Genomic DNA, 27,642 nt, shown 5'->3' with positions numbered 1-27,642 from the left:
GTGTGTGAAATAGTTTAACACAGTGTACCCCGAATTCTCGTCTGAACACGTCTCTGTCGAGTTGCTGTTTCAGATCAAGGGATCGCAACACACAACTGAAATAATGGCAGTGTTTGAGCGCATTAGCCAGTGGTGGGGAAAGTACCCAATTGTCATAATTAACGTAAAGATACCTTAATAGAAAGTTACTCAATTAAAAGTCGGCCAGTAAAATAGTACTTGAGTAAGTTTAATAGTATTTGGTTTTAAATATACTTAAGTATCAAAGTAAATGTAATTGCTAAAATATACTAAAAATTAAAAGTAAAAATAATTTACAATTCCTTAAGCAAAGCAGACAGCACCATTTTCTTGTTTTCAAAATGTATGGATAGCCAGAGGCACATACTCCATCACTCAAACATAATTAAAAAAATATTCATGTATTAGTGAGTCGCCAGGTCAGAGGCAGTAGGGATGACCATGTGTCGGACGACGCTGGGCCAACTGTGCGCCGCCCTATGGGACTCCCGATCACGGAGGATGTGATGCAACCTGGATGTAGCGAAGTAAAAGTTGTCAAAAATATAAATAGTTGAGTACAGATACCCCAAAAAACTACTTAAATTATAACTTACGTATTTTTACCCCTCTGGCATTAGCGACTACGCAGAATGACTGATCTACAAATCCCCTTGCATCCAAATAACTCATTGTACGTCAGTCAGTCAGTCAATCAATCCATTGTGATCAGACTGTGGCATTGATACTCTCAAGCACCAATGTTTGTTAGTCCGTCATTCAATCTCTGATGTGAGTTAGATTTAAAGACTTGCATGCTCTGGAACTTTGGCAGCTACTTAATTTTTATTTATTTTTTAAATATATATATTTTATTCTCTAAACCTCTGGATTGAATGTGTCAATTTGAAGTTCCTACATGCATAATCTCTGAACAGAATTACTGTTTTACCTTAATTTGCCAAGAAATTCCTAGTTTGAAAGCAAAATATTTTTCTGGAAGCCATTTCCCCAACGTGGACCAGAACCCCTAGCAGCCTCTCACCATTTGAGTGACAGCTAGCAAGATGTAGGAGAGTGAGAGCAATGTTGTGGTGCACACATCTGCACTTGACAGTACATTTTGGGGACCACTATTGGCTAGTGAGCACTACCTTCAGAACAACTGGCTAAAAAGTATTAGATCATCTCTTTAACTCAATCTCATTACTGACTGGGTATTCAAAGCCGTTAAGTCAACACTTAGTGGCGAGGTGATTAAACAGACTTACACACTGCAACCGGTCTAGTCTATAGAGAGATCAAAGTCAAGCAGACGGAATAACATTAATGAGACCAAAGGCGGCCATCATCTAAGATGGCTTCATCTCATCAATTAGTGTTATGGAGCACTAAAAGGGGAACCACAGTCCGCAATGGTCAGCCATAAAAGAGAATGAAATCTGTAAGTGGCAACAGAATAGATAGCTGTGTAGTAGTGTATGCCATTACAGCAACGTTTCCCAAACTCGATCCTCAGGACCCTAGGGGGTGCACGTTTTTGTTTTGGCCCTAACACTACACAGCTGATTCAAATGATCAAAGCTTGATGGTCAGTTGATTATTTTAATCAGCCGTGTAGCGCAAAGGGATAAACCCAAAACCTGCACCCCTTGGGGAAACCCTGTATTACAGTGTTGTTTTCTCAAATGGGTCAGTTGGTCTCTCCTGAGTCAGAGCACTAAAGACTTTATAGACTTGTTGTGGCTGGAATAAAACAGGATATGTTTAGGGTAGGTCATAAGACTTTTGCAGATGTTTTAGGTTAGCTATAACCTAAGACTTTGGGAGTCTTGACAAAAAAATGTTTAAAAAAGGTGGAGAAATTAAAACATTTGATTTTAATTGACTGATAATCCAGTTTCATCAGGTCTGGTCACATATCGAGGGGAATCCTTCACAAAACAATATTGTTATTGAACAACGAAATTAACACAGAATCCCTTCATTTTGTTGCTGATCCCCGTCTGCCTTCACTGTCTGCCTTCACAGTGGACTCCATGTCCCAGAATGAACGTTGCCAATCTTTTATAAAATGTGCTCGACTAGTGCAACGGAGAAACAGCACGAGAGCTCATTTCACAGAGCGTTCCTCTGATTAGATGGGGGCTTTCCTCTGAGAAACATTCAACAACCAAAACAGTAGCTAAAGTCAGACTGAAGGGTCAGGGTTCACAGTAACCTACAAGCAAAGTGACAACTCCAAATTTGAATGGTGGAGATACATGCTGGGCAATGTGGTCCCACTCCGAATCTACGGCTGAACTGAAGAAATTCCCAATCAATGTGTGGATCAGCACTTGTTCAGTTAGCAGCCTGTGAGAGAAGTGGAGATGCAGACAGAGCCACGGTGAGCATGAAAAACAAAGTGCATCAGAATCTAAATAAATAAAATAAATCGGTCAAAAGGAATCTTAAAAACAGACAAGATGTTAAGTGGTCTTCCAGGCTCGAGCAGTCGTCTGAGGTGAGTGAGTAGGAAGCGTTGCCCCTTTCTTCCCCATGTGTCATTGGTGTCACCTTCGTCATCATCAACTCCCAGGAACACAGTCATAGGGGTTAGGGGCGTCAATGTTGTGTAGTCCAGTGTGTCATCCAGTGAGTTCATACAGTATGAGGCATGGCTCTCGTAAAACAGCATTTCCCAGGATCCTCTGACTGACCAACATGGCTGACAGCAGCAGTTTCGACTCTCAATGCTGGTTAAGTGTCAAACGAACACATAACCCTTTTCAGAAACGAGATGTTTTGGCAAAATGGCCAAAAGCACACATATTCTGATTTTAGACACATTCGGACACACACAACATGGCTAACTCATGCAGACCTAACCACCATTCAAACATGAATACATAAACATACGACTGCAGCCGTACTGTCTCATGCACAGATATCTAGATTTGTTTTCATCTAGACAAGTCACTTGTCAATCATATTGTAACCTATGTCAGAGAGGAGTTGGCCAGCGTTGAGTTTTGCGTCAAGCATCCTGGGAAGAGGTGTGTGTCTTAGAGGAATTCTGTGTGTGTGTGTGTGTGTATGTGTGAGTGAGAGAGACGGGCTCAGTTTCCATGTGGTTCACGTTGACATTGGAGTGAAGTAAAGTTCCTGTCTGAAGGGAACAGGATCATCTTGACTAGCAGTTTCCCGTTTTTTCCCTCTAGAAGTGGGGGGGGGGGTGTACATTCATGTCTCAGGGGTGAACAGCGCTCAACTTGCCATTCTGACCATTCGTTACCCTATCAACTCCCCCATTTTTCCATTAAATGGAGTGTCCTTCTCAAAGGTTAAACCTCATCTCCATCTTGGCTCAGTGTGGGCGCAGGGAAGTTTCAATACGGGGGTGTGTAGCTTGATCCCGTGTCCAACAGAGTACTCTCTCATTCTCCAGGATCCATGTGTCTTAAGTGTCCTATGGGTGGAGAGGTGCACGGTTTGTGTGGTGAAGAAGAGCGAGAGAGAGAGAGAGAGAGGGGGGGGGGGTGGTGAGGGTTTCCCCCACCCTCTGTGGCTATAGCTGCTCCTCTCTTTGCTTTTTACTCCTGGTGGGACCCTGGCCGTTTTTCAGGGTTCCGTTTTGGGGTCGGAGGAGGTGTCCTCGTTCCCGGTCCGTCCACGGGACTCCTCCCTGCCCGTCGTCACTGTCCAGGTCAGAGTCAGAGTGCATGAGAGCCGAGGAGGAGGGAGCGGGGGCTGGCTTCATTCTGCCTGGTGGGGGAGGGATTTGCAGTGTTCAACTTAATCAAAGATAATAAGTGACAGAGAGTAGATTTTGTGTGTGTGTGTGTGTGTGTGTTACCAGTTCGGGGTGGGTGTAGCTCCAGGCTGTCATGCTCTTCGCCATTAAGCATCTTATAGCGACTTTTGCGGCGCACTTTACCCCTACGCCTGCTCAAAACACACAGTCCTGTCAGTCTGCTTGTTACACATTACAGAAGGGACAATAAGTACGTACTTAAACAGAGTAGTACGCCATAAAATGTAAAAGAAGCAACATATTACTATGGAACATGTAAAATCTCTTACCTGCGGTAACAACATACCATACCCCAGACAACGGTCGCGATGACAACCACAATCATGAAGGATGCTATGGTTACGTAGAGCACACTCCATTCTGAAAGAGAGAGAATCAATAGAAGTCGCAGGTTGTCCGAATGAGAGAGCTTGAATTCCAGCACTTTCCGCACTAGGCATTTCCACGACAACGCTCCCTACTGTGTGTCATACTCTGAAGTAAAGTTGGGAGGTCACGTGACTCCTCGCAGTATCCTAATAATATACAATGTCATCATCTTCAACTCCACGAGTGTCCACTCCGCTGCTCACCACAGTTGCTCTCTTGGTCCCACAGCTGTGCCTTGATAAAGTTCTCCATCCAGAAAGGGTGGCAGACGCAGGTCCGCGTGAACGAGTCACAATCCCCGTGGCTGGAGCAGTTCAGCTGACAGACTGCAGGGGGAGAGAGAGACGTTAGAGACAGGTTTTCCCCCAGTGTCTTTCTTGACATCTTCTTGGTCAAAGACAACAAACCTATCCTAACTGTCTAGTAAGTTTGGTCTCTCTCGCCCGGAGAACAATACAACAAAAATATTCAACTTGGAAGTTGCAAGTTAGAAAATAAGGAAAAGTCAAAAGAAACTAAAGTGCCCATATACGTTGAATATCACAAACGTAAAAATGATACACGAAACAAATCATTTCATTCATGTTCCAACAAACTCTCCAAGTGCTTTTTATGTAACTCAACTAAGTTTCAATTCAGTGTATTCCTCTTCTCTCGTGTCTTAATACTCACTGACTGTGTCCACCCGCCGCGCCTTGAAGATGAGGAAGTCGTTCTTCTGTTTGCGTAGTTTGTTGCGCAGCCCCAGAGCCACACTGTGACCGGACAGAGGGGAGCGACCCGGACCCCCAGACACCAAGAAAACCAGACGAGTACTGAGATGAGAGGAATGGAGACGGGAAGAAATGAACAGATTCGCTCAACCAGCCGTATTATGACACTTAGTTATTGTAACTATTGCCTCTCAGGTTCATACCATGTAAGTGTTGTAAAAAAAATTAAGTTACATTGTCATTACAACCCCAAAGTGTTATCAACTGATTTAAATCAGAGTCAGATGGGCCAAAACAAAACATGATCAAATATGATGTGCATGTCAGAGAAAGTGGATTCCTGTGTTCTTGCACTTACATTGCAATATAATAATTATTGTGCCAATAGAGTTGAGTGAGTTGAATTGAAGAGACCGAATATAGTGGAAAGGAGCTGACCTGTGCTCGTTGAAGGCGCTGACCTCGCGTACGATGATGTCACTGTCGAGCACGCCCAGCAGCACGCCCACCTGCCTGAGCAGCATGTCTCTCTGGCGGTGCGACACCTGGGACACAGACACCTCCAGCACCAGCTCCACCAGGTCACGCTGCCACACATCTGACAGGAGAGAGAGGGAGTGTGTAGGAGCCATTTCTGCTGTGTGTGTGTGTGTGTGTGTGTGATCCAGTCTTAAATAGATTATTGCTCCTACTTCCCATAGATCTGAATGGATTGAGTGTAAGGAATATGGTGGAAATACAACACTATCATACCAAAAAGCTTGCTGAAGCTATAGCCATATCCATTTGATTCTTTCAGACCTAGTGTCTAGGGGTTGATTTTGCACTGGGCATGTGTGTATGTAGACCATGAGGAGCCCACTGACCTGGTTTGACCTCTACAGTCCCTCTGTCTGAGCTGCTCTGGCCCTTGCTGTCTGTCACAGTCAAAGTGAAGCTGTACTTTCCCTCCACCAGGTTAGTGAGAAACAGCACCGCCTGGTGGTCGGAGTTGTTCAGCACATCCTGGAGGATGGAACACAATTAATTCTTCAGACAAGATGCATTTTATTTGCATTTGATCAATTACAATGAGATTTTGTCTCATGCTGATGACACATTTCATAATTCCAAGTCTGATTAAGACATCGAATAATGTGATAATTGCAGAATGTATTTTCTAGCTGCATGCAATTGCCTACATTACTTAAAAAATTAATGTAGACAAACTGTTGTCTGAGCAGAACACGTTCTTATTCCAAGTAGCTCATTGTATGCAACTATTATCAAGCAGAATGTTAATCATGAGAAATGCAAGAGTATGATAATTAATACAACATGAAGGAAATGTTTGAGATTGTATTTGTTCGTTTACTTACTACAGGTTCATTGTGCTTGCCTGCCACAGATCACCTAAAACTTCATGATACTTTCTGTAAATATTTCTGTTATTCGTTATAGCACCACGGAGTGGACTCGGTCTCTCACCCCTGCTGCTGGACTACTGTCGTCACGGGTCCACAAGTAGCCGACTCCGCCCTTGTCGTCTGTGGAGTGGGAGCCGTCCAGGGCTGCAGTCCGCAGGGGCAGAGAGATGGCCGGCCTGGACTGGACATGGGCTACTGGGGGCTGGTCTAACTCTGGTAGAGAGCAGACAAGACACATTTAAGGACATTGCAGGTTCCCACGCACCTGGTAAAACTATAGGTGAGGGAGTTATACTTTGAAGTATAACCTAAGAGTACTGATATTCAGCTCGGCAAGCCTGTTTTTGAAAGCTTCATACAGTTCAGTCTCTGATACATCTCCTTGTAGGCAATTCTATATTAAATAACTGTTTATCTGCTAAAACTCATCTCAGCACCCAGAAAAAAATCAGAGACAAAAGGAAAATCTTACTCTTATGAAACGAGAAAAAAAAATTCAACATAAAAAAAAAAAAGAGAACAAACCCACACACCACACACACACACACACACACACACACACACACACACACACACACACACACACACACACACACAGGACAGTTACCCTCTCGGACGATGACTGTGACCGTTTCGGTGCTCGCCAGATCCCTCTCGTCCGTCACGGTCAGGCTGAACTCGTACTCGCCCACCTGCAGCCCCGTCACCGTGGCAACGGCGCCGTCGGCGTTCTCGATCTTCACTCCGTCCGGTCCCCTGAGAGGAGAGAGACGACCATCACAGAGTCAGACAGGTGGAGAAACAGCAGCTCCACTGTCACCACAGAGCACTGAACTGCGCCATATAACATGAGGTGGAAAAGAAGAGAGCTCTAAAGTGTCATCTCCACTCACCATAGTGCCTCTGGTAGTTGAACTAAGTGTCATTCAAGTACAGAGAACAGGGAGTGTCATTTGCCAAAGTGTGGTGTGTGTGTATGTATTTGGGAGTGTGTGCGTATGCGTGTGTATGAGAGAAAGTGAGTGTGTGAGCTCAAACGTGAGCATGCATGTAGTTGTGTGTGTGTGCGCGCGTCTATTGTGTCCGTCTGTGCATAGGTGTGCGAATACTGACTTGCTCTGTTTCCAGTGGTAGGTGGAGATATTCTGGTCGTCCGTGCTCTTGCTGCCGTCCAGAGTGGTGCGGTCCACAGGTAGGGTCAGCTCCTTCTCTGGACCGGCGTCTGCTACTGGGGGCTTATTGTTCTCTGAGGAGGATGGAACACAAGCAGGCGCGGGGGAAACATAGACTTTGGTGACACGAGGACAATATCCGTATATAACCGTATTTTCATTTACAGCACCGTGCCAGTCGTTTGTCTCTGTTCATCAAGGTTAAACCAACATCCATTCAGATATGTTATATAACAGCAATGAATGAGAGACAATGTGTGGCTTATTTCTTGTAAATCAGGCATGATATTCAAGCAATTACCACTGCAGTGGTGTTGAAATTAGCCATAGATACACATGATCTATATGCTGCTGATTTACCTGGCTGGACGATAACAGTGACCTGTGCCGTGTCCTGCTGTCCGGCTGTGTCTGTGACGGTGAGCTGGAAGGTGTAGTCTCCTTCCTGCATGGCAGATAGCTGCAGAGTGGGAGTCCGCACGCCCTATAAGTCAAAGAAAAGAACTGTCAAGATGGGAGAGAAGAATTTCCCTTTTCTTGTTGGTGTCGAAATGAAGAATTTCCATTTTAAAACGACAAAAAAAGCTTTATTTTCAGAAAACAAAACACCTCGAATCCCCATGATTGCTAGGTAAGACATGTGCATGGTTCCTGACATGGCCACCCCTGGTGCTCCTCTCTCACCTGCATCTCCACCACCTTGCCCTTGCTCTCGGGGCTGAGCGACCACTCGTAGGCCAGCGGCTCATGGTCGTCCGCACTCTGGTTGCCGTGCAGCGTGACAGCGTTGCGCGGTAGCGTGATGACCTGGTTGGGCCCGGCGTTGGCCACCGGCCGGTAGTCCATGGCCTTGCTGACCGACAGCGTGGCCTGGGTGGAGCTCTGGGCTCCGTCTGAGTCCGTAACCGTCAGACTGAAGGGGAGAGAATAGGGGGGGGGGTAAGTTTGTGATAGACAAATTCCTAACGTCCTTGCTTTTGTCTAAGACCTAGCCTTCACCTATGGCTGAAATGGGGAGAGGGGGTGAGGGGCAAATGCTTGTGAAATGGTATGGAGGAAAACAGCTGAACAAAGAGATAGACAGGGAATACAAGATGGCATGCCCATAGAAACAACTAGGTATATTTAAGCAATATGGCCCGAGGGGGTGTGGTATACGGCCAATATACGTCGGCAAAGGGCTGTTCTTACACGCAAAGCAGACACAGCCCTTAGCTGTGGTATATTGTCCATATACCACAAACCCAGAGGTGCCTTATTGCTATTATAAACTGGTTACCAACGTGATTAGGGCAGTAACAAGAAATGTTGTGTCATACCCCTGGTATGCGGTTTGATATACTACGGCTGTCAGCCAATCAGCATTCAGGGCTCGAACCACCCAGTTTATAAAAAGCATTATAAACTGGGTGGTTCGAGCCCTGAATGCTCTGCGTCGCGTCGTGCCTAAGAACAGCCCTTAGCCGTGGTATAGTGGCAAGATAAAGTGTGTGAACCCTTAGGAATTACCTGGATTTCTTCATAAATTGGTCATAAAATTTGATCTGATCTTCATCAAAGTCACAACAATAGACAAACAGTGTGCTTAAACTAACACAGAAATTGTATTTTTCTTGTCTATATTGAATACATCATTTAAACATTCACAGTGTAGGTTGGAAAAAGTATGTGAACCCCAAGGCTAATGACTTTTCCAAAAGCTAATCGGAGTCCGGAGTCAGCTAACCTGGAGTCCAATCAATGAGACGAGATTGGAGATGTTGGTTAGAGCTGCCTTGCCCTGTAAAAAACACTCACAAAGTGTGAGTTTGCTAATCACAAGAAGCCTTGCCTGATGTGAACCATGCCTCGAACAAAAGAGATCTCTCAGAAGACCTAAGATTAAGAATGGTTGACTTGCATAAAGCTGGAAATGGTTACAAAAGTATCTCTAAAAGTCAGTCCGGTAAGACAAATGGTCTATAAATGGAAAAATTTCTACTCTCCCTAGGAGTGGGCGTCGTGCAAAGATGACTACAAGAGCACAGGGCAGAATGCTCAATGAGGTTAAGAAGAATCCTGAGTGTCAGCTAAAGACTTACAGAAATCTCTGGAACATGCTAACATCTCTGTTGACGAGGCTACGATACATAAAACACTAAACAAGAATGGTGTTGGTGGGAGGGCACCACGGAAGAAGCCACTGCTGTCCAAATAAAACATTGCTGCATGTCTGAAGTTCGCAAAAGAGCACCTGGATGTTCCACAGCGCTACTGGAAAAATATTCTTTAGACAGATGAAACTACAGTTGAGTTGTTTGGAAGGAAACACAACACTATGTGTGGAGAAAAAAAAGCACAGCACACAAACATCAAAACCTCATCCCAACTGTAAACTATGGTGGAGGGAGGATCATGGTTTGGGGCTGCTTTGCTGCCTCAGGGTCTGGACAGCTTGCTATTAGACGGAAAAATGAATTCCCAAGTTTATCAAGACATTTTGCAGGAGAATGTTAGGCTCTGTCCTCCAATTGAAGCTCAACAGAAGTTGGGTGATGCAACAGGACAACGACCTAAAACACAGAAGTAAATCAACAACAGAATGGCTTCAGAAGAAAATATGCCTTCTGGAGTGGCCCAGTCAGTCCTGACCTCAACCCGATTGAGATGCTGTGGCAGGACCTCAAGAGAGCGGTTCACACCAGACATTCCAAGAATATTGCTGAACTGAAACAGGAATGGTCCAAAATTCCTCCTGACCGTTGTGCGGGTCTGATCCGCAACTACAGAAAACATTTGGTTGAGGTTATTGCTGCCAAAGGAGGGTCAACCAGTTATTAAATCCAAGGGTTCACATACTTTCCCACCCTTCACTGTGAATGTTTACAAGGTGTGTTCAACAAAGACATGAAAACGTATAATTGTTTGTGTGTTATTAGTTTAAGCCGCCTGTGTTTGTCTATTATTGATGAAGATCAGATCAAAATATTAAGACCAATTCATGCAGAAATCCAGGTAATTCCAAAGGGTTCACATACTTTATCTTGCCACTGTATATTGACCATATACCACACCCCCTCGTCTTTCATTGATGAAATATGTAGAGAAAAGGCCGTGCATGCCCATGGAGAAGACAAGGTGACAGCGCCGGGAGCTGTACAACGGTAATGAAAGTGTCGGCACTAGGTAGAGAAACTACGAAGCGCCACATACCCATTGAGAAGACAAGGGAACAGTACCTGAATGTGTAGTTCCCTGGGACCAGGCCGGTGAGGGTGAGGATTTGGGTGTCTGCCGAGACCTTCTCCTCCCTCAGCGGGCCCTTCACCTCCTCCCAATGCCACGCCACCACCTTGTCATCGTCTGTGCTCTCTGATGGGGCCGGAACACAGGGAGAGGAGGAAGACAGGACAGGAAGAAGAGGGGGGAAAGAACCGGATAAAAACAAATGGTCCATAAATGTCTAGGCCACCCTGCATATACTTTTGCCCGTCTCAACCCTGACTACCAAAGTTTATCTCCCCATTGTTTTATGGAAGAACTGCACAGGGTGTTGACAGAGGGCCTTTGCACCAAACCAAAGATAAACATCTAGCATTCTAGGGTAAATACCGGTTCTTGTCCTAAAATGGTCTAGCTACAATGTCAATGTACGGCAGTAGAGCTATAATCTAAATAAATACACCCTTGACAAAATCTGTCTTTTTTTGTAAGCAAAGAAGTAGACAAGATGCTACATAAAATCCCCTTTGACATCCACAGATGGTGCAATTCCAGTTTATTTGATTGTGACCAACGAGCCGGGTGAACTCACGGCTGCCGTCGATCACCGTGGAGCTGGTTGGCAAGGATATCTCCTGGAACTTAGGGGAAACCACAGCGACGGGCAGCTTGTTGATCCGCGGCTCTGTGAAGTGGAAGAGGTTAGCTAATTGGCTGAACGGTACAGTTGTGCCGCGTTCATTAGGGCATGAGTAGCCAAACCCGAAAATGTGCATTTCTTATTGGACAACTCCAGGTAATCCATCCCTGTTTCAGTCTGCTATCTTCCGTTCGGTTCTAACGAACACGCCCCCAGGTATGAATCATTGTCAACGTTTCAGTATAAGCCCATTTAAGATGTGACCGTTTACACAGGTTCCTACTGAAGAGAATATCAAAACACAGTCAATACAAGTCATGTTAGCTTAACCACCCCACCTGGTTTGACTGTGACGTTGACAAAACCCTCTCCATATGCTCCGTCGCTGCCCACGGTCACCTCAAACTCATACAGCCCCACCGTCAGCTGAACACAAGAGCCAGAGAGAGGTTGAATTGGAGGGACCACAATAATAATGGTTTCTCATAGTATTACAGTACTGTATGAATGGTTCTAGTCATACATTCAATCTCAGTTAAAGAGGCCTGAGAGTTTGAACAGAGAGAGAGATGAGAGAGGTAACGGCTGAACTAATTCAAGGAGCTGTACCTTGCTGAGCTTGAGTGTCTTGCTGTGTTTCCCCTCCATCTCTCCACTGTAGTCTTTGGGATGAGTTCTCAAGAGCCAGTCAAATTCATAGTCGGTCCCTTTTCGAGATGTGAGAAAGAGAGCAATCAAAGCAGAGGATGTAAGCTATGACCAATGGCATGCATGGATACAGAGCTCGCCTTAGTGCCAGTCTGTTTTCTACGTTAGCTCACTCGTGTGCCGTGGTCGTGCCAAATGAAACAGATAAGCTTATACAGAACTCGGGTGAGACGTGGACTACACGGGTTGTGTATTAATACAGGTGTATGACACAGTTTAACTAAGTAATAACGCAGGTAGGTTGAGTAGTCGTACCTGGCTGGGACGCTGGCACCACAAAGGCATTGAGTTCCACCTCGTTGCGTGGCAGCGTGACCTCCACACTCTCGCCTGCCGACACCACCAATTCCCGCACTGTCATGGAAACCACAGGATTTGCATGGATTGAAACGGAAGGCGGAAACACTGAAACAGAAGCTCATTCAAAGTGCAAACAGTAGACGTACATCTGCAGTGGGTGCCAGTTTATGAACGGGAGTAGATGTTTAGAGCTACACGTTTCTTCCTTCCATGAAGACACGCCTCAGCACGTCCATTTTGTTATTAGTACGTTATTAACCAAACAGTTGTCGAGGGTGGCTTTTGAGGGACACTAGGTCAGAGTTCAGCATCCACTGCCTTACCAGCCTGCGTTGGTGACGTAGTGACTGTAGGAGCAGTAGTGGGGAGCACAGAGCTGCTGTTGGAAGGTGCGTCTCTGGTGTCCTCCGACGTGGAGTTCTGCTGTGAGGGTGATGGAGCTTCTCCACTCCCATTGGTTAACTGACTGGGATTCTTATCAGATGTTTGAGGGAGGGCCACACCGCTGGCGATGTCGACCGTTGGAGCTGGACGCTCTGCATCCTTGGAAACCCGCTGTCAAGACATGGATGTACTTCATGAACTTCAGATAAGAATGGAGAAATGACTAGCAACATTGGCTACATTGTACCGTCTTCAACAGGCTTCGTGAAGTAAACACTGCAGCTACAGTCGGAAACTATTTAGACTTTGTTCCACTTTGTTACGTTGCAGCTTTACTCTAAAAAAGGGAATAAATAAGAAAATGTTCCTCAATCTACACACAGCACCCCATAATGACAAAGCGAAAACAGTTTTAAATTATATATATTTTTTTTTAAATGTTTGAATGTTTCTAAGAAATTTAAAACAGAAATACAATACCGGTCAAACGTTTTAGAACACCTACTCATTCAAGGTTTTTTCTTTATTTGTACTATTTCTACATTGTAGAATAATAGTGACGACATCAAAACTATTAATTGACACATATGGAATCTTGTAGTAATCAAAAATAGGGTTAAACAAATTCTTCAAATAGCCACCCTTTGCTTTGATGAAAGCTTTGCACACTATTGGTATTCTCTCAACCAGCTTCATGAGGTAGTCACCTGGAATGCTTTTCAATTAACAGGTGTGCCTTGTTTAAAAGTTAATTTGTGGAATTTCTTTCCTTCTTAATGCATTTGAGCCAATCAGTTGTGTTGTGACAAGGTAGGGGTGTTATACAGAAGAAAGCCCTATTTGGTAAAAGACCAAGTCCATATTATGGCAAGAACAGCTCAAATAAGCAAAGAGAAACGACAGTCCATCATTACTTTAAGACATGAAGGTCAGTCAATACGGAAAATGGCAAGAACTTTGAACGCTTCTTCAAGTGCAGTTGCAAAAACAATCAAGCGCTATGATGAAACTGGCTCTCATGAGGACAACCACAGGAAAGGGCAACCCAGAGTTACCTCTGCTGCAGAGGATAAGGTCATTAGAGTTACCAGCCTCAGAAATTGCAGCCCAAATAAATGCTTCACAGATTTCAAGTAACAGACATCAACATCAACTGTTCAGAGGAGACTGTGTGAATCAGGCCTTCATGGTCAAATTGCTGCAAAGAAACCACTACGAAAGGGCACCAATAATAAGAAGAGACTCGCTTGGGCCAAGAAACATGAGCAAATGGACATTAGACTGGTTGAAATGTCCGAATTTTAGATTTTTTGGTACCAACCTCCTTGTTTTTGTGAGACGCAGTGTGGGTGAACGGATGATTTCCGCATGTGTGGTTCCCACCGTGAAGCATGGAGGAGGTGTGATGGAGTGGGGTTGCTTTGCTGGTGACACTATGATTTATTGAGAATTCAAGGCACACTTAACCAGCATGTCTACCACAGCATTCTGCAGTGATACGCCATCCCATCTGGTTTGGGCGTAGTCCCACTATCAGTTGTTTTTCAACAGGACAATGACCCAACACACCTCCAGGCTGTGAAAGGGCTATTTTACCAAGAAGGAGAGTAATGGAGTGCTGCATCAGATGACCTGGCATCCACAATCCCCCGACCTCAAAACAATTGAGATGGTTTGGGATGAGTCGGACCGCAGAGTGAAGGAAAAGCAGCCAGCAAGTGCTCAGCGTACGTGGAAACTCCTGTTGGAGTTTGGAAAAGCATTCCAGGTGAAGCTAGTTGAGAGAATGCCAAGAGTGTGCAAAGCTGTCATCACGGCAAATCAAATCAAATGTATTTATATAGCCCTTTGTACATCAGCTGCTATCTCAAAGTGCTGTACAGAAACCCAGCCTAAAACCCCAAACAGCAAGCAATGCAGGTGTAGAAGCACGGTGGCTAGGAAAAACTCCCTAGAAAGGCCAAAACCTAGGAAGAAACCTAGAGAGGAACCAGGCTGTGGGGTGGCCAGTCCTCTTCTGGCTGTGCCGGGTGGAGATTATAACAGAACATGGCCAAGATGTTCAAATGGCTAAGATGGCAAAGGGTGGCTATTTGGCCAATATGGCAAAGGGTGGCTATTTGAAGAATCTCAAATATAAAATCCTGTTTCCATTGATCATCCTTCAGATGTTTTTACAACTTGGAGTCAAACTGTGATAAATTCAATTGATTGGACACGATTTGGAAAGGCAAACACCTGTCTATATAAGGGCCCACAGATCAAAAAACAAGCCATGATGTCGAAGGAATTGTCTGTAGAGCGCCGAGACTGGATTGTGTCGAGGCACAGATCTGGGGAAGGGTCCCAAAAAACGTATGCAGCATTGAAGGACCCCAAGAACACAGTGGCCTCCATCCTTCTTAAATAGAAGACGTTTGGAACCACCAAGAGACTCTTCCTAGAGCTGGCCGCCCAGCCAAACTGAGCAATCGGGGGAGAAGGGCCTTGGTCAGCGAGGTGACTAAGAACCCGATGTTCACCGACAGAGCTCCAGAGTTCCTCTGTGGAGATGGGAGAGCATTCTAGAACAGGGGTTCTTAAAATTTTTACGCCTGGGACCCAAATGAGAAATCCTGTGTTTTCCTGGGACCCAAGCTTATGAAAACATGCAAATATTCATAAATATTGGTACATTTAATTGGCCTTATCCCCAAAACAAATGCAATATAGACAAGTAACAATGAGATACACATATAAATAGCTATTCATGTTTCCTTTTCCTCATTATACACACTCTTACAGCCTCCTGAGTGGCGCAGCGGTCTAAGGCACTACATCGCAGTGCTAGCTACGTTACTAAGGATCCGGGTTCAATACCGGGCTGTGTCGCAGCCAGCCGCGCCCGGGAAACCCATGAGGTGACGCACAATTGGCCCACCGGGTTAGGGGAGGGTCTGCCTGGCCGGGATGTCCATGTCCCATCGCGCCCTATCGACTCCTGTTGCGGGCCGGGCGCATGCACGCTGACACGGTCGCCAGGTGTATGGTGTTTCCTCCGACACATTTGTGCGGCTGGCTTCCGGGTTAAGCAAGCATTGTGTCAAGAAGCAGGTTGGGTTTCGGCTAGGTTGGGTTGTGTTTTGGAGGACGCACGGCTCTCGACCTTCGCCTCTCCCGAGTCCGTACAGGAGTTGCAGCAATGGGACAAGACTGTAACTACCAATTAGATCTCCCAAAATTAGGGCGAAAGGGGTAAACAAATCAATATAATAACAATAATAAAATGTATTAAATAAAAAACATATCTGTCTAGGTTGGAACTGTTGCTGTTAAACCACAATAAATCATTTTCATTCTGAACTGGAACAAACTGATTGGCGCAAGATGTTTGAGGCATCACACAGATGTAAACCAGAAAAAAAACACAGTCCTAATGAGAGGTATGTGACTGGTTGAAGTTTTCAACAAGCAGGTCTATTCTGGGCTCAGTTTTGTTCAGTGCAACCTTGAGGTCACGCTCAGCATTGAGACCGTTACTTGCTTTTGAAGTAATCCAGAGTTGAGAACCCTGACATAGTTATGTGGTGTCAAACCGGATCAGACTGCTTTCTCAGTCAGTCTGGAAACGGCTTCCTGCAGTAGATGAGCAACCCACAACTGTGTGAGTGTGTTTGCCTCAAAAAGCATCTGGCATCAATCACTTTTTTGGTTACTACATGATTCCATGTGCTATTTCATAGTTTTAATGAATTCACTATTATTCTCCAATGTAGAAAATAGTAAAAAATTAAGAAAAACCCTTGAATCAGTTGGTGTGTCCAAACTTGACTGGTACTGTATGTAAATGTGATTTTTAATTTGTATAAAATGTGCAAACATAAAAAATAAACGTTTTTTCTTTGTCATTATGGGATATTGTGTGTAGATTGATGAGGGAATTTTTATTTATTTAATCCATTTTAGAATAAGGCTGAAACGTAGCAAAACGTGGAAAAAGTCAAGGGGTCTGAATACTTTCCAAATGCACTGTAAGAGATTGCATAGCTTACATTAACACATCAGTTAGAGAAATATAGATGTCATCCCTGTATAACTTTATAGGAGGGTATTTAGTCTTTGTTTTTATCTACTCCGTCTCAGTGATCCCAGAAGGAAGGGTAAACAGGAATCTATGATTCAACTACAATACTAGAACTTTCCGTTGACTTACAGTGCTAGAAAGTTGGTCCGACCCACTTCCCTTTCCTGTTGGTGCTCGCCTCTGCCTTCTCCTTCGAGCTGTGGTGGTGCCCTTTGAAAGCTGCTGCAGGAGCCCCAGGGACTCGATGTGGGGCTGGGGTAGAGACGTGACTTGACAGAGCCCGCTGTTGGAGCAGCTCAGTAGGACACAGCGCCCCCCCAGGCTCCACACGGCACTGCAGGCGGGCTCCAGGCAGCATGATTCCCAGCAGCTGGCGCTGTTCCTGCCCACGGCCAGGGGGCGCCAGCCTAAACCGACCACACTGCTCCAGTGGATCCCCAACACTCCCCCGGTCACCCGGCAGATCTCGGCAGATACACCTGGAGAGGGAAAGAGGATGAAAGAGTTGTTATAGAGAGTGTGTATATTTATTTTTTATTTAACTAGGCAAGTCAGTTAAAAACAAATTATTTTTTACAGTGACGGCCTACCCCGGCCAAACCCGGACGACGCTGGGCCAATTGTGCGCCGGTCTATGGGATATAAAGAGGACGTGATCAGTGAATTTGCCATCTGGGACGAGGATTGGTATTTTCTGTGGGTACTTGGGGCCAATGTTCCCTCTAAGCTGGGTGCTTGCGAGCAGTAGCCCCGAGACTGCCGTGTAGAAATATCAGCCCACAGAGAGAAGCACGAGATTGAACTTCACTCAACTTTCTAGAGCAGTGGTCACCAACCGGTCGATCTCCAAGGCATTACTAGTCAAACATTCTGTAAAAACCAATTATAAAGCCTTGTGTTCCTATTTTGTTTTATTCGTCACAGGCTGTTGGTGGCAGGTGCACCTGATTCACCGGCCCTGCATGCCGGGTAGGTGAACTGTTGCCATTTTGAACCATTTCATGTGTCTGAAGGTAAAAACTCTGCCTTCCCGGCTGGCCCAGAGAGCAAATCAAGTGCACTGTAGGCCTACCGCTGGCCAATCGTATGGCTCAGATGACCATGTCTGCAGTAACGTAGCAGACACAAAAGAAAGCTACAGCAAAGTTGATACTGTGAGATTACAAAACGTTTAAAACCATGACTAGAGACTAGACTGTCAATGAATACAGCAAAGAGCTGCTGTTATTATGAGTGAGTTCATGTTTAAAGTTCTTACTCAGCACTGACAGTGTTGAATACACTTTGTATTCAACACTTTTACAAGGCCTAAAATGATCATTCTTCCTATTTCCACTCAGCACCACAACAAGCAGTAATGAATGAGTAGGAAAGTGTATCTATATGTTTGAGTTGTTGTTTTTCTTATTAGTGGCTTGGGTCTTATTTAATATCGATTTAATATTTCACTTCACCTCTATTCATAGTAACATAAATGTGTGCGTGAGGCAGTAATAATGCGGTGAGACGCGAGTCGCCCCATCAGCTGGAAGACGGTGTCCCTTTTGGTCAGCGGAGGAAAGGGAGAGCGGAGGGATGTTGAGAGGCGGACCCTCAGTCTGCTGCCCTCTCCCTCCGCTGAGACTGACTCTCAGTCTGCTGCTCTCTCCCTCCGCTGAGACTGACCCTCGGTCTGCTGCTCTCTCCCTCCGCTGAGACTGACCCTCGGTCTGCTGCTCTCTCCCTCCGCTGAGACTGATCCTCGGTCTGCTGCGCTCTCCCTCCGCTGAGACTGACCCTCAGTCTGCTGCTCTCTCCCTCCGCTGAGACTGACCCTCAGTCTGCTGCTCTCTCCCTCCGCTGAGACTGACCCTCAGTCTGCTGCTCTCTCCCTCCGCTGAGACTGACCCTCAGTCTGCTGCTCTCTCCCTCCGCTGAGACTGACCCTCAGTCTGCTGCTCTCTCCCTCCGCTGAGACTGACCCTCAGTCTGCTGCTCTCTCCCTCCGCTGAGACTGACCCTCAGTCTGCTGCTCTCTCCCTCCGCTGAGACTGACCCTCAGTCTGCTGCTCTCTCCCTCCGCTGAGACTGACCCTCAGTCTGCTGCTCTCTCCCTCCGCTGAGACTGACCCTCAGTCTGCTGCTCTCTCCCTCCGCTGAGACTGACCCTCAGTCTGCTGCCCTCTCCCTCCACTGAGACTGACTCTCAGTCTGCTGCTCTCTCCCTCCGCTGAGACTGACCCTCGGTCTGCTGCTCTCTCCCTCCGCTGAGACTGACCCTCAGTCTGCTGCTCTCTCCCTCCGCTGAGACTGACCCTCAGTCTGCTGCTCTCTCCCTCCGCTGAGACTGACCCTCAGTCTGCTGCCCTCTCCCTCCACTGAGACTGACTCTCAGATGCAGGCACCATCAGCTCAGTAAAATACAAATAAAAAGCAAATGATTTAAAATGTGTGCCCACTCAGCTGTGCCTCACAAGTAATACAACAGCGAATCTATTACCGGTGTGATCATATAGCCTACCTCAAATTTTGAAATACAATTAAACAAAAATGGCCAACAATGCATTGGCAGGGCAATTCAAGCAAAGCCAATATGCAGAAATACTGTATTTGGCCTATAGCTTACTTCACAAAACTCATTGCTACAGTACTGTTTTTAATTGGTTAATGTTGCATAGGCTTAGGTTTTGTAAGTCACGAAAAAAATCTAAACAGTAGATCTCGGCTTGCATGTTAACTCAGTGATTTTGACTCAGAAAAGGTTGATGACCACTGTTCTAGAGTTTTCCCTGTTACCACTCAACGATTTCCTTTACTGTGGAAAATGTGATCAAATCAACGGAATATTAGTCACTTTCAATGCAACATACCGAAGCAAAACCAACTACGCAAGATATTTTGTGGGCATAACGCATCTGAGTTGGAGTCTATTTCATTGACACGCACTACTCAGTCCGTACTGTACACAGAGAGGTGAGGCATAAACAATCAGAGCTGCAGTAGGCCTATATGCAAATAGACCATTGCCATATATGGATCTCTGCCATTTACTTTCACCTGGACTGTGTTTACAGCATGAGCGATCGTGAGTAGATGCACTTGTTTTGAGATCAAAGCGAGAGCTGCATGTAGCCACGTGTGCACATTTTGTTCATATCCTTTGCTAGTTGAGTTTTGCCCAGTTAGATTATCTGTAATCAGATCAGAAATAGGGCGGCAGGGTAGCCTAGTGGTTAGAGCGTTGGACTAGTAACCGGAAGGTTGCAAGTTCAAACCCCCGAGCTGACACGGTACAAATCTGTCGTTCTGCCCCTGAACAGGCAGTTAACCCACTGTTCCTAGGCAGTCATTGAAAATAAGAATTTGTTCTTAACTGACTTGCCTGGTTAAATAAAAGGTTAAATAAAATTAAAATAAATAAAAATTTAAATTAAAAAGGGGAGTGATTGCTTCCTACAAGGGCACAAAACATGTACATTTCTAGACATCTTTGAAAAGCGAGTCAGGTAAAGAGCATTTGTTTGTCTTAAAGGGGCAGTGTTGTATTTTGAGACAGGCTTAAATAAGCAAAGTAGCCAAAGCATAATTTGTATGATTCTCTATAATAACGGTATGGGAATAATAATACATTGTATTTTGTAAAGTGGTTCCTTGCATCAAACACGTCAACATTTTCAGTCACCACCTTGTTTGAAGGACAAGTGGATAAACAGGTTAATGTCAAACACTGGACGTTATTTTCAAAAATCTCATGGAATGTAGGCCTACACTGAACACAATATATTAGTTGCTGGCTGCTACTGTAGACTTGAATGAAAGCTATTTCCATGTTAAAATATTACGGGATGCATTTTCTTCATTGTTTTTGATGGCAGACCACACCGGTAGGTCTCTTTTATGATCAAATAGCCACAGTAACCTACTTGGCCAATGTTAAAACTGTAACTTAAAGTGGGTACAGCCTCAGGTGTTCACAGTAAACGCATGCTGGAAGTTGCACAGCATTTTCAGTGTTAAAGTTTGCGCTCAGCAGACATGAAATTTGCTCAGTGCCAAAAGAAATGAGAGGGAACATTGATTAGGGCCCTGAATGTTTAGATTTTAGATCCTTCTTTCTTAGCTCTGGGAAGCCAGGTGTGTGCAGTCTGAGAGCAATCAGACATTAATGTGCTAGGCAGATGAGAAAAGCAGCCGACACTGGTTTTGCCGCCCCACTGATTTAGGGCATAGATGTTGTGTCATTGACATGAATTACCCTTCCTTGTAACAAGCTTTAGCATTATGTCATCTCTCTATAGCCATGTGTACCTCGCAAATGCAATATCTTAACATACAGTAACGCTCCAGACATGCATGAAGCGCAACTACTCAATCAAGTCACAGCGGTAAAGGGAAACGAGGCCTTTCCCTGACAAGACAGTATTTAGGTCTTATTATCAAAGGTCAAAAGGTCAAAGGGCTTCAAGAACATAAACAAAAAGACAGGCTGAGTGTGTCTCTAGACAAGACACCAACCATCACAGACTCAGACACTCCCTGACAGCGCAGCTATTCCCATGGCTATTGTTGCCATAGCTCGGGAGCTGAATATTATGGGATGTGGGTGTAACCTAAACTCTGTGTAACACTGCTTGCAGCGATTGGGCCCCTTTGCTTTCTTTTAGAGAACGGAGCCTTTCGCCTCTGTTTAGTCATTCCCCTCCTACCCGAGAGACACGGACTCACAGAGGACCGATTGTCCGGCCTACATTGTAACTCACCATGCCTTGTGGCTTCCACGCTGTAAAAACAGCCATTCGGAGTGAGCCACCACTGAAATATGCATACACGCCTCAGAACCAACAGACAGTATAAACAATTACTAACAACCCAATAAACACAGAAAGGAAAGACACACACAAAGTAAAGATATGCCAAGGTGTAAGGCACACCCAAAGTAATAAAGGCAAGCATCTATTGTTAAGACAATGGTATTCATGTTTTAATGTCTTAGATTCAATCAAGTGTATGGTGAGTACAACAAAACAATCAAATCAAGGAATAGATCTCATGCATTCTTACATCTTGGACAACCATGAACCGTGAATATTTCCAGAGAAATGTATCGGTGCATTTTACCTGTGGGAGGAACTAAGTAGCACAAGAAGCCCAGTAAAAGGAAGAGGAGATGCCGCGGTCGTGTCAATCGAGGTCGACTCCAGCTGAACAGGTTCTGATATGCATAGGACATTTTCCACGAGGACCAAAGACCTGGACAGAACAGAAACAGTTGTCGGGATTGTGTCACATTACTAGCCTGGAAATCCAGACTGAAATCCCGCTCAACAGTGACACAATAGTAAATAACATCACACTACCTTGGTGTAATTCAACACCAGCACAAAGGCGGCGCTATGAAGAGATTGATGTTTAAGTCAGAAGTATTTTTGGGCTGCCCCGAAGATTACGATAATATGCACGAAAATGTAAATTGGCTATTTACACGCAGAAGTGCAATACATTGCTTGCCTTTCACCTAAACATGGCGGAGGAATCAGAAAGATCAGTACTGAAATTCTTTATTTTTGGTTGTTTTCAGTTAACAGAATGTCAGAGGAGGCGCCGCTGGCATAAATTGTCTGTCTTTTACTTAAACAATGGGGAGGAACCAGAAAGATGAGTTTAAGCTACTGGAATTCTTGGTTGGTGGTTTTCACATGTATTTTTTCCCCACCTGCTCAAAGTGGCAACCTTAGAGCAGGCTCAACTTGTGACTGCTCAGTTCACTTATCCCAAGCAATACGACAACCCTTAATGTCAATCCTAGCTAAGACTATTGTACACATTGTATAATTTCCGGACATTAAATGAGTCAGACAGTACAGCAGGTGATCAAATACAATTGGGTGCGTTAAGCTCACAGACATTTTTATAGTACAGTAGATTTACCTTTCTCCGGGCCTAGTGGTGGAAGAGGGTGGCGACTGAGAGCAGCTGGAGTTAGCTTACGTTGGAAGGGAGGTACAGTGAGGTGAATGGTGAAGACAGGTCAACACCAGCACTTTGTGGAAGAGCAGCTTCAACATGACACTCCCCCTGGCCCCTGGCAGACTAGAGAGCAACCTGGCGGAGGAAGGGGGGAGGGTTTCACCTGAGATGTTCTAGAATGTAGTAACGAGCGGCTGTTCTATTAAGCACTTGTAACAGGCTTTGGTTTAACAGAAATTCTGTTTAAGAGAATAATGAGCATTGTTAAATATTTGAGTGACAGGTGTTGTCTGTTATTTCTATATTTCAACTATTCACCCACTGGCATAAGCTTTCACTTTCATGCACTCTTCTTCCAAACACTGTTTATTGTAAATGGTGAGGTGGACTGCATTTTATAATGGTTATTAGTACTCAAGCTGAAAACAAAAGAGAAACGTGCCTTTTCAGGACCCTGTCTTTCAAAGATCATTTGTAAAAATCCAAATAACTTCACAGAGCTTCATTGTAAAGGGTTTTAACACAGTCTCCCATGCTCGTTAAATGAACCAAAAAATAAATGAACATGCACCTGTGGAACGGTCGTTAAGACACTAACAGCTTACAGACGGTAGGCAATTAAGGTCACAGTTATGAAAACTTAGGACACTAAAAAGAGGCCTTTCTGCTGACTCTGAAAAACTCCAAAAGAAAGATGCCCAGGCTCACAGCTCATCTGCGTGAATGTGCCTTGGGCATGCTGCAAGGAGGCATGAGGACTGCAGATGTGGCCAGGGCAATAAATTGCAATGTCCGTACTGTGAGACGCCTAAGACAGCACTACAGGGAGACAGGACGGACAGCTGATCGTCCTCGCTGTGGCAGACCACGTGTGACAACACGTTTTTTTTTACAAATTAAATATGTTTGTCACATGCCAGTGAATAAAACAGGTGTAGACTTTACCGTGAAATGCTAGCTTATGAGCTTACGAGCCCTTCCCAACGACGCAGACTTAACATTATTATCTAACACAAGAGGAATAAAATACACAAGAATGAAGCTATATACAGGGAGTACCAGATCAATGTGCAGGGGTACGAGCTGTTTGTAAACAAAGTAAATGTAAGCAAACACTGACTCAAAACAAGGTTAAAACTATAATTTTGATAACATGGATGGTCAGTCCTTACCTCTGCACCCATACCTCTGTCTATGCATTTGAGAGTGGTTACAGTTGACCAGCCCCACCCCTCAACTTTTTACAGAAGCAGGGGCGTGGAAAATGCTTTGTTATTGTTTCAACTGCTGATTGCCGCTTTAAAAAAGGTATTAGAAATACATCGAAACACATTAATGTTGAAGACCACTATCAAAACATATATTTAAAAAACATTTCTCTGTGCCTTGAAATTCCATTACCAAAAACTGTACTCTACTGCAGGGGTATTCAACTGGGGGTCCATGGCACCCTAGGGGTTTCGCAGAGGTACTGCAGTGGGTCCACAAAAATATATTTTTTGCAATGTTTTTATGAATATCACCAGCAACAGAATAAACAGATATTTAATGACGTTGTCGTTGTTAATTCAGTACTGAGAGAGATTGTCATTTCTTCAAACAATCATCTTTATTTAATTTTGATTCATTATTGCAATAATGAGGCTGGTCGACCCCCCCCCCCCCCCCCCCCACCCTTGAGTGTTGGACCGAGTAACCTAACCTTTACACAAATGCAGAGTACTATCTTTAGCTGACACTAACAATGCTCAGTCATGGTTGGTTCAACCCCTGTCGTGCAAACCAAGGAGCATGATAAGCCACTCTGGGTTCATCCTGTCGTTACCTGCACGTGGGTATTGTCTTAACCCCTCCCTGGCTTAGTTTCCCAGGTGCAAGGATTATTTAGAGGCAATGAGGAATTGTTCTAAACTCCTCCTGGCTATCTCTATCTCGGTTACACCCACCACATCTTGCCTATGTAATGCAGTCTAACTCATTTGTCAGCTCAAGCCATCTCTAGTGACCATACGCTCAGATTAGCTGCAGTTAACTTGAGCGGAGACCATAAAAAACAGCATTAGCAGGACAGAAATATGCTACTGTTGGTTAAGTAAATAATCGTTTACTCCTAATAGAAAAATGACATGCCTGATTTGTTTGATATCACAACATACCTACAGTAGAAGAGGAAAATCTTATCTACAATGATGTCAACTTGATTTCTCAACTCCTAATGTTGAGGAAATTACACTCACTGGAGTATCTGACACAGGTTTTGAAAAAGCACCCAGCGTGGCAAGTTCTACTGGCTGCCGATGTGTCCATGACTTAAACATTAATTTTTGACAACACATGGCTAACCAAAACAGCTGTTCTTGAATGTGAAAATGTGTTTGGAGTAACCTTCTAGCTAATAGGGTCTCTTCCAATCCTAATGTGGAGAGGTCAAAATAATGAAAAATTATCTACCAAAAAGGATTATTTTTAATTGTTGATTACTTCTCATTGCCATTATCATTAAAAATAGATATATATTTTTCTAACGTATGATGGGGGTCCCTGGGTTGCCTGGGAAAAAAGGTTTAAGACCCCTGCTCTATATTCTACCGAGCTGTACTTTGAATGTCCAAACTTGATCATTCAAATAATAGCCAGTGATAGAATAATACTCAAATATGCAAAGGAGGATATTTCAAATGTATACCTATTCAGGATACATCACCACGAAGAGAATGATATTCACACCCATAATTATGCATTTCTGTGTAGCCCAGATCTGGGACCCATGATGAAATTCCATTGTAGTAGCCACATAAAAAACAGAGGAAGATTTTATTGAAATTCAGTTACCAAACTTTGCATCTGCACAGTTCTTCTAGAATGTGTTTTTGTAAAATGTTCAGTGTAAATTGATAAGTTGTCCTTGTGCATAGAGTTGTAAGGTTTGTTAAAACTTCAAAATCAATAGTTTTGATTTGGCATAAATTTTAAGTGAAAAATCTTAGTCTCAGCGAAATTCCATTAACGTGGAATTGCCCAACTACAGTAGGAAGTCTTTCTGGAGTCCACAGAATTTCAATTGAGCCGACAGGAAATTGCATTTCAGATAAGTTAAGATAGACAGCGACTTACCGGTAGTGGACACAAAAGTACGAGCATCCTCAAAACGTTCAGCGGCAGATTTAAGACGGCGCTGACTTTTCTGACCAAAATAACACCGCATTTTCATACCCATCTTTTGCATTGGAAGTGATTTCCAGCACTTATTGTGGCCTTCTCCTAGTAAGTACAAAGCTTAGCTTGAGACATAACAAGTGTGTCAGAATAACATGGCAGCAACAGTTGGTCCCACAGGTTTGCCTGGTGGGACTGAAAACGTTTGCCTTATGAGAATGGATTCATTCCAGCAACTCAAAGCGGTGTCGAATTCTATCTATAATACTCAAATTACAGAAGGCGGAATGCTTGCCACATGCTGAAAATCTACCCCAAGGAGAATAGCAGTAGACTACTATTTTTTACTTCACAATTCCTCAGAAAGTTCTTGCAGGAGGTCCAGGGGGAAAAAAACTAAACAGATCAGCATGAGAACATTTAGTTCGGGTTGGAGTAGAGTGCATTGCCATGGCATTGGGCATAGGCTCTCTCACATTCACAGCAGTTTCTGACTAATTATCTAAGTGAGAGTATGCGCAACTGCTGAGCTATTAAGTCATTTAATATTAAGCGTCCACTTACTAAGCATGACTAACAAACCTGCATGATAGAGGTCAATTCCTAGTCGGATCCGCATTCCAGCACGCAGATCATGCCACACTTCCATCCGCCTCAGTCTTATCAACTGCTGTAACGTTATCCTGATAAAGAAGCCGACTGCAATGACGGATGTCACAAAAGCCTGGCTTTTAGAAGTTGTTTACGGCGTTTAGAAGCCCAATTGGCTGTGTTTCCAGTTAATTTAAGTTCCTTTCATATAAGACAAACAGGTGAAAGTAAAAATAAATAAAAACACTTGGCTGTCAGTTATTCTAAATTATAACCGCAATTTGCATTTTGGCAGCGCAGTGGCTTGAGACCAGTCGTGACGTGGTGCCCGCACAACTGCGCTCGCTCTGCCATGTGACTCGGTCACTGGGCTGCCACCACCGTCACCGTTTTTTAGAAGCAAGTTCCAATGAGAAAAAACGCAGACAAGGATCTCTGCGATGGTAAACTTCAGATCCGATAAAGGTTTCCCCGGATTTTTCTTCCACCTCCCCTTCTCTCAGCAAGGCTAATCAAAAACACACCAGTAAATCCTCTGTTGGCTGCTGTCGACAGACAGTTCAAAGGAGCACTTTCTCGGATTACTGAATGCCCCCCATGTCTTTGGCACTGCCTCGTTACAAATGAAGACACATTCAGATATTTAATCGACATTTCCATTTGAAACCCTGCAAACGAAAAACAAATGATAATAATCATGAAAATGCATGAGTAGCCTAGAAGTATGACCCATAAGAAAAGGTAGCCAAGTTTGTTTTTTTAAACAAGCTGAACATAGCCATTGGCTAAGCAAGCAAATCATCTCTAAAAACCGTCCTCACAGTCGACATCAGTAGGCAAGATTGCGCAGTGGAAACACCGATAATGATTTATGCCATTCTTCCATTATAATCATGCTTAAATACATATGTTATTGATATTCAACATGACAGGTGTAAAATGTCATATATCTCGGTATAATCCTGGAATGACCACCCCGTCCAGGCACCAGCTGTTTATACTGGTGTGGCTTTGGAACCTGGTATCATTAGCCCACTCACTGATCGAATGCATGCAGTTTATGTATGACAGCCGAAAATTATACACTCACCAGTCGTCGTATTAAATGTTTCGCTTTCTGTGTTTGAGCTAGGATACGTCGTCGTTGCTCGCTGTTCACTGTTTGGGTCAGCGCTTCCTTACACCACAGTCACAACA

General features: G+C 44.3%; 1 protein-coding gene across 2 annotated transcripts; it reads right to left on the bottom strand.

Annotated features, from left to right (window-relative positions):
* Nucleotides 1-1,859: 1,859 nt before the first annotated feature.
* On the bottom strand, nt 1,860-27,642 carry LOC109903686 (dyslexia-associated protein KIAA0319-like protein). Of its 2 annotated transcripts, XM_020500547.2 has the most exons (23): nt 27,536-27,617; nt 26,437-27,113; nt 22,660-22,833; nt 21,850-21,981; nt 16,882-17,231; nt 12,629-12,860; nt 12,261-12,359; nt 11,907-12,004; nt 11,636-11,723; nt 11,250-11,342; nt 10,675-10,807; nt 8,141-8,369; nt 7,817-7,940; nt 7,398-7,530; nt 6,892-7,040; nt 6,346-6,497; nt 5,745-5,883; nt 5,317-5,476; nt 4,838-4,980; nt 4,369-4,491; nt 4,066-4,156; nt 3,839-3,927; nt 1,860-3,747 (listed from the first exon to the last, which is right to left on the bottom strand). In XM_020500547.2, exons 4-23 carry the CDS (start codon nt 21,959-21,961, stop codon nt 3,551-3,553), a joined length of 2,934 nt encoding a protein of 977 aa, XP_020356136.1. In that variant the 5' UTR covers nt 21,962-21,981; nt 22,660-22,833; nt 26,437-27,113; nt 27,536-27,617; the 3' UTR covers nt 1,860-3,550. The 2 variants fall into 2 exon arrangements, with proteins under 2 accessions (XP_020356136.1, XP_020356135.1); XM_020500546.2 differs by lacking the exon at nt 26,437-27,113 and having other exon boundaries at nt 27,536-27,642.

Source organism: Oncorhynchus kisutch, linkage group LG14 (genome assembly GCF_002021735.2).
Source record: "Oncorhynchus kisutch isolate 150728-3 linkage group LG14, Okis_V2, whole genome shotgun sequence".
Lineage (NCBI taxonomy): Eukaryota > Metazoa > Chordata > Actinopteri > Salmoniformes > Salmonidae > Oncorhynchus > Oncorhynchus kisutch.
The sequence above is the reverse complement of the archived record's forward strand: the minus strand, read 5'-3'. Positions and strand labels throughout refer to the sequence as shown.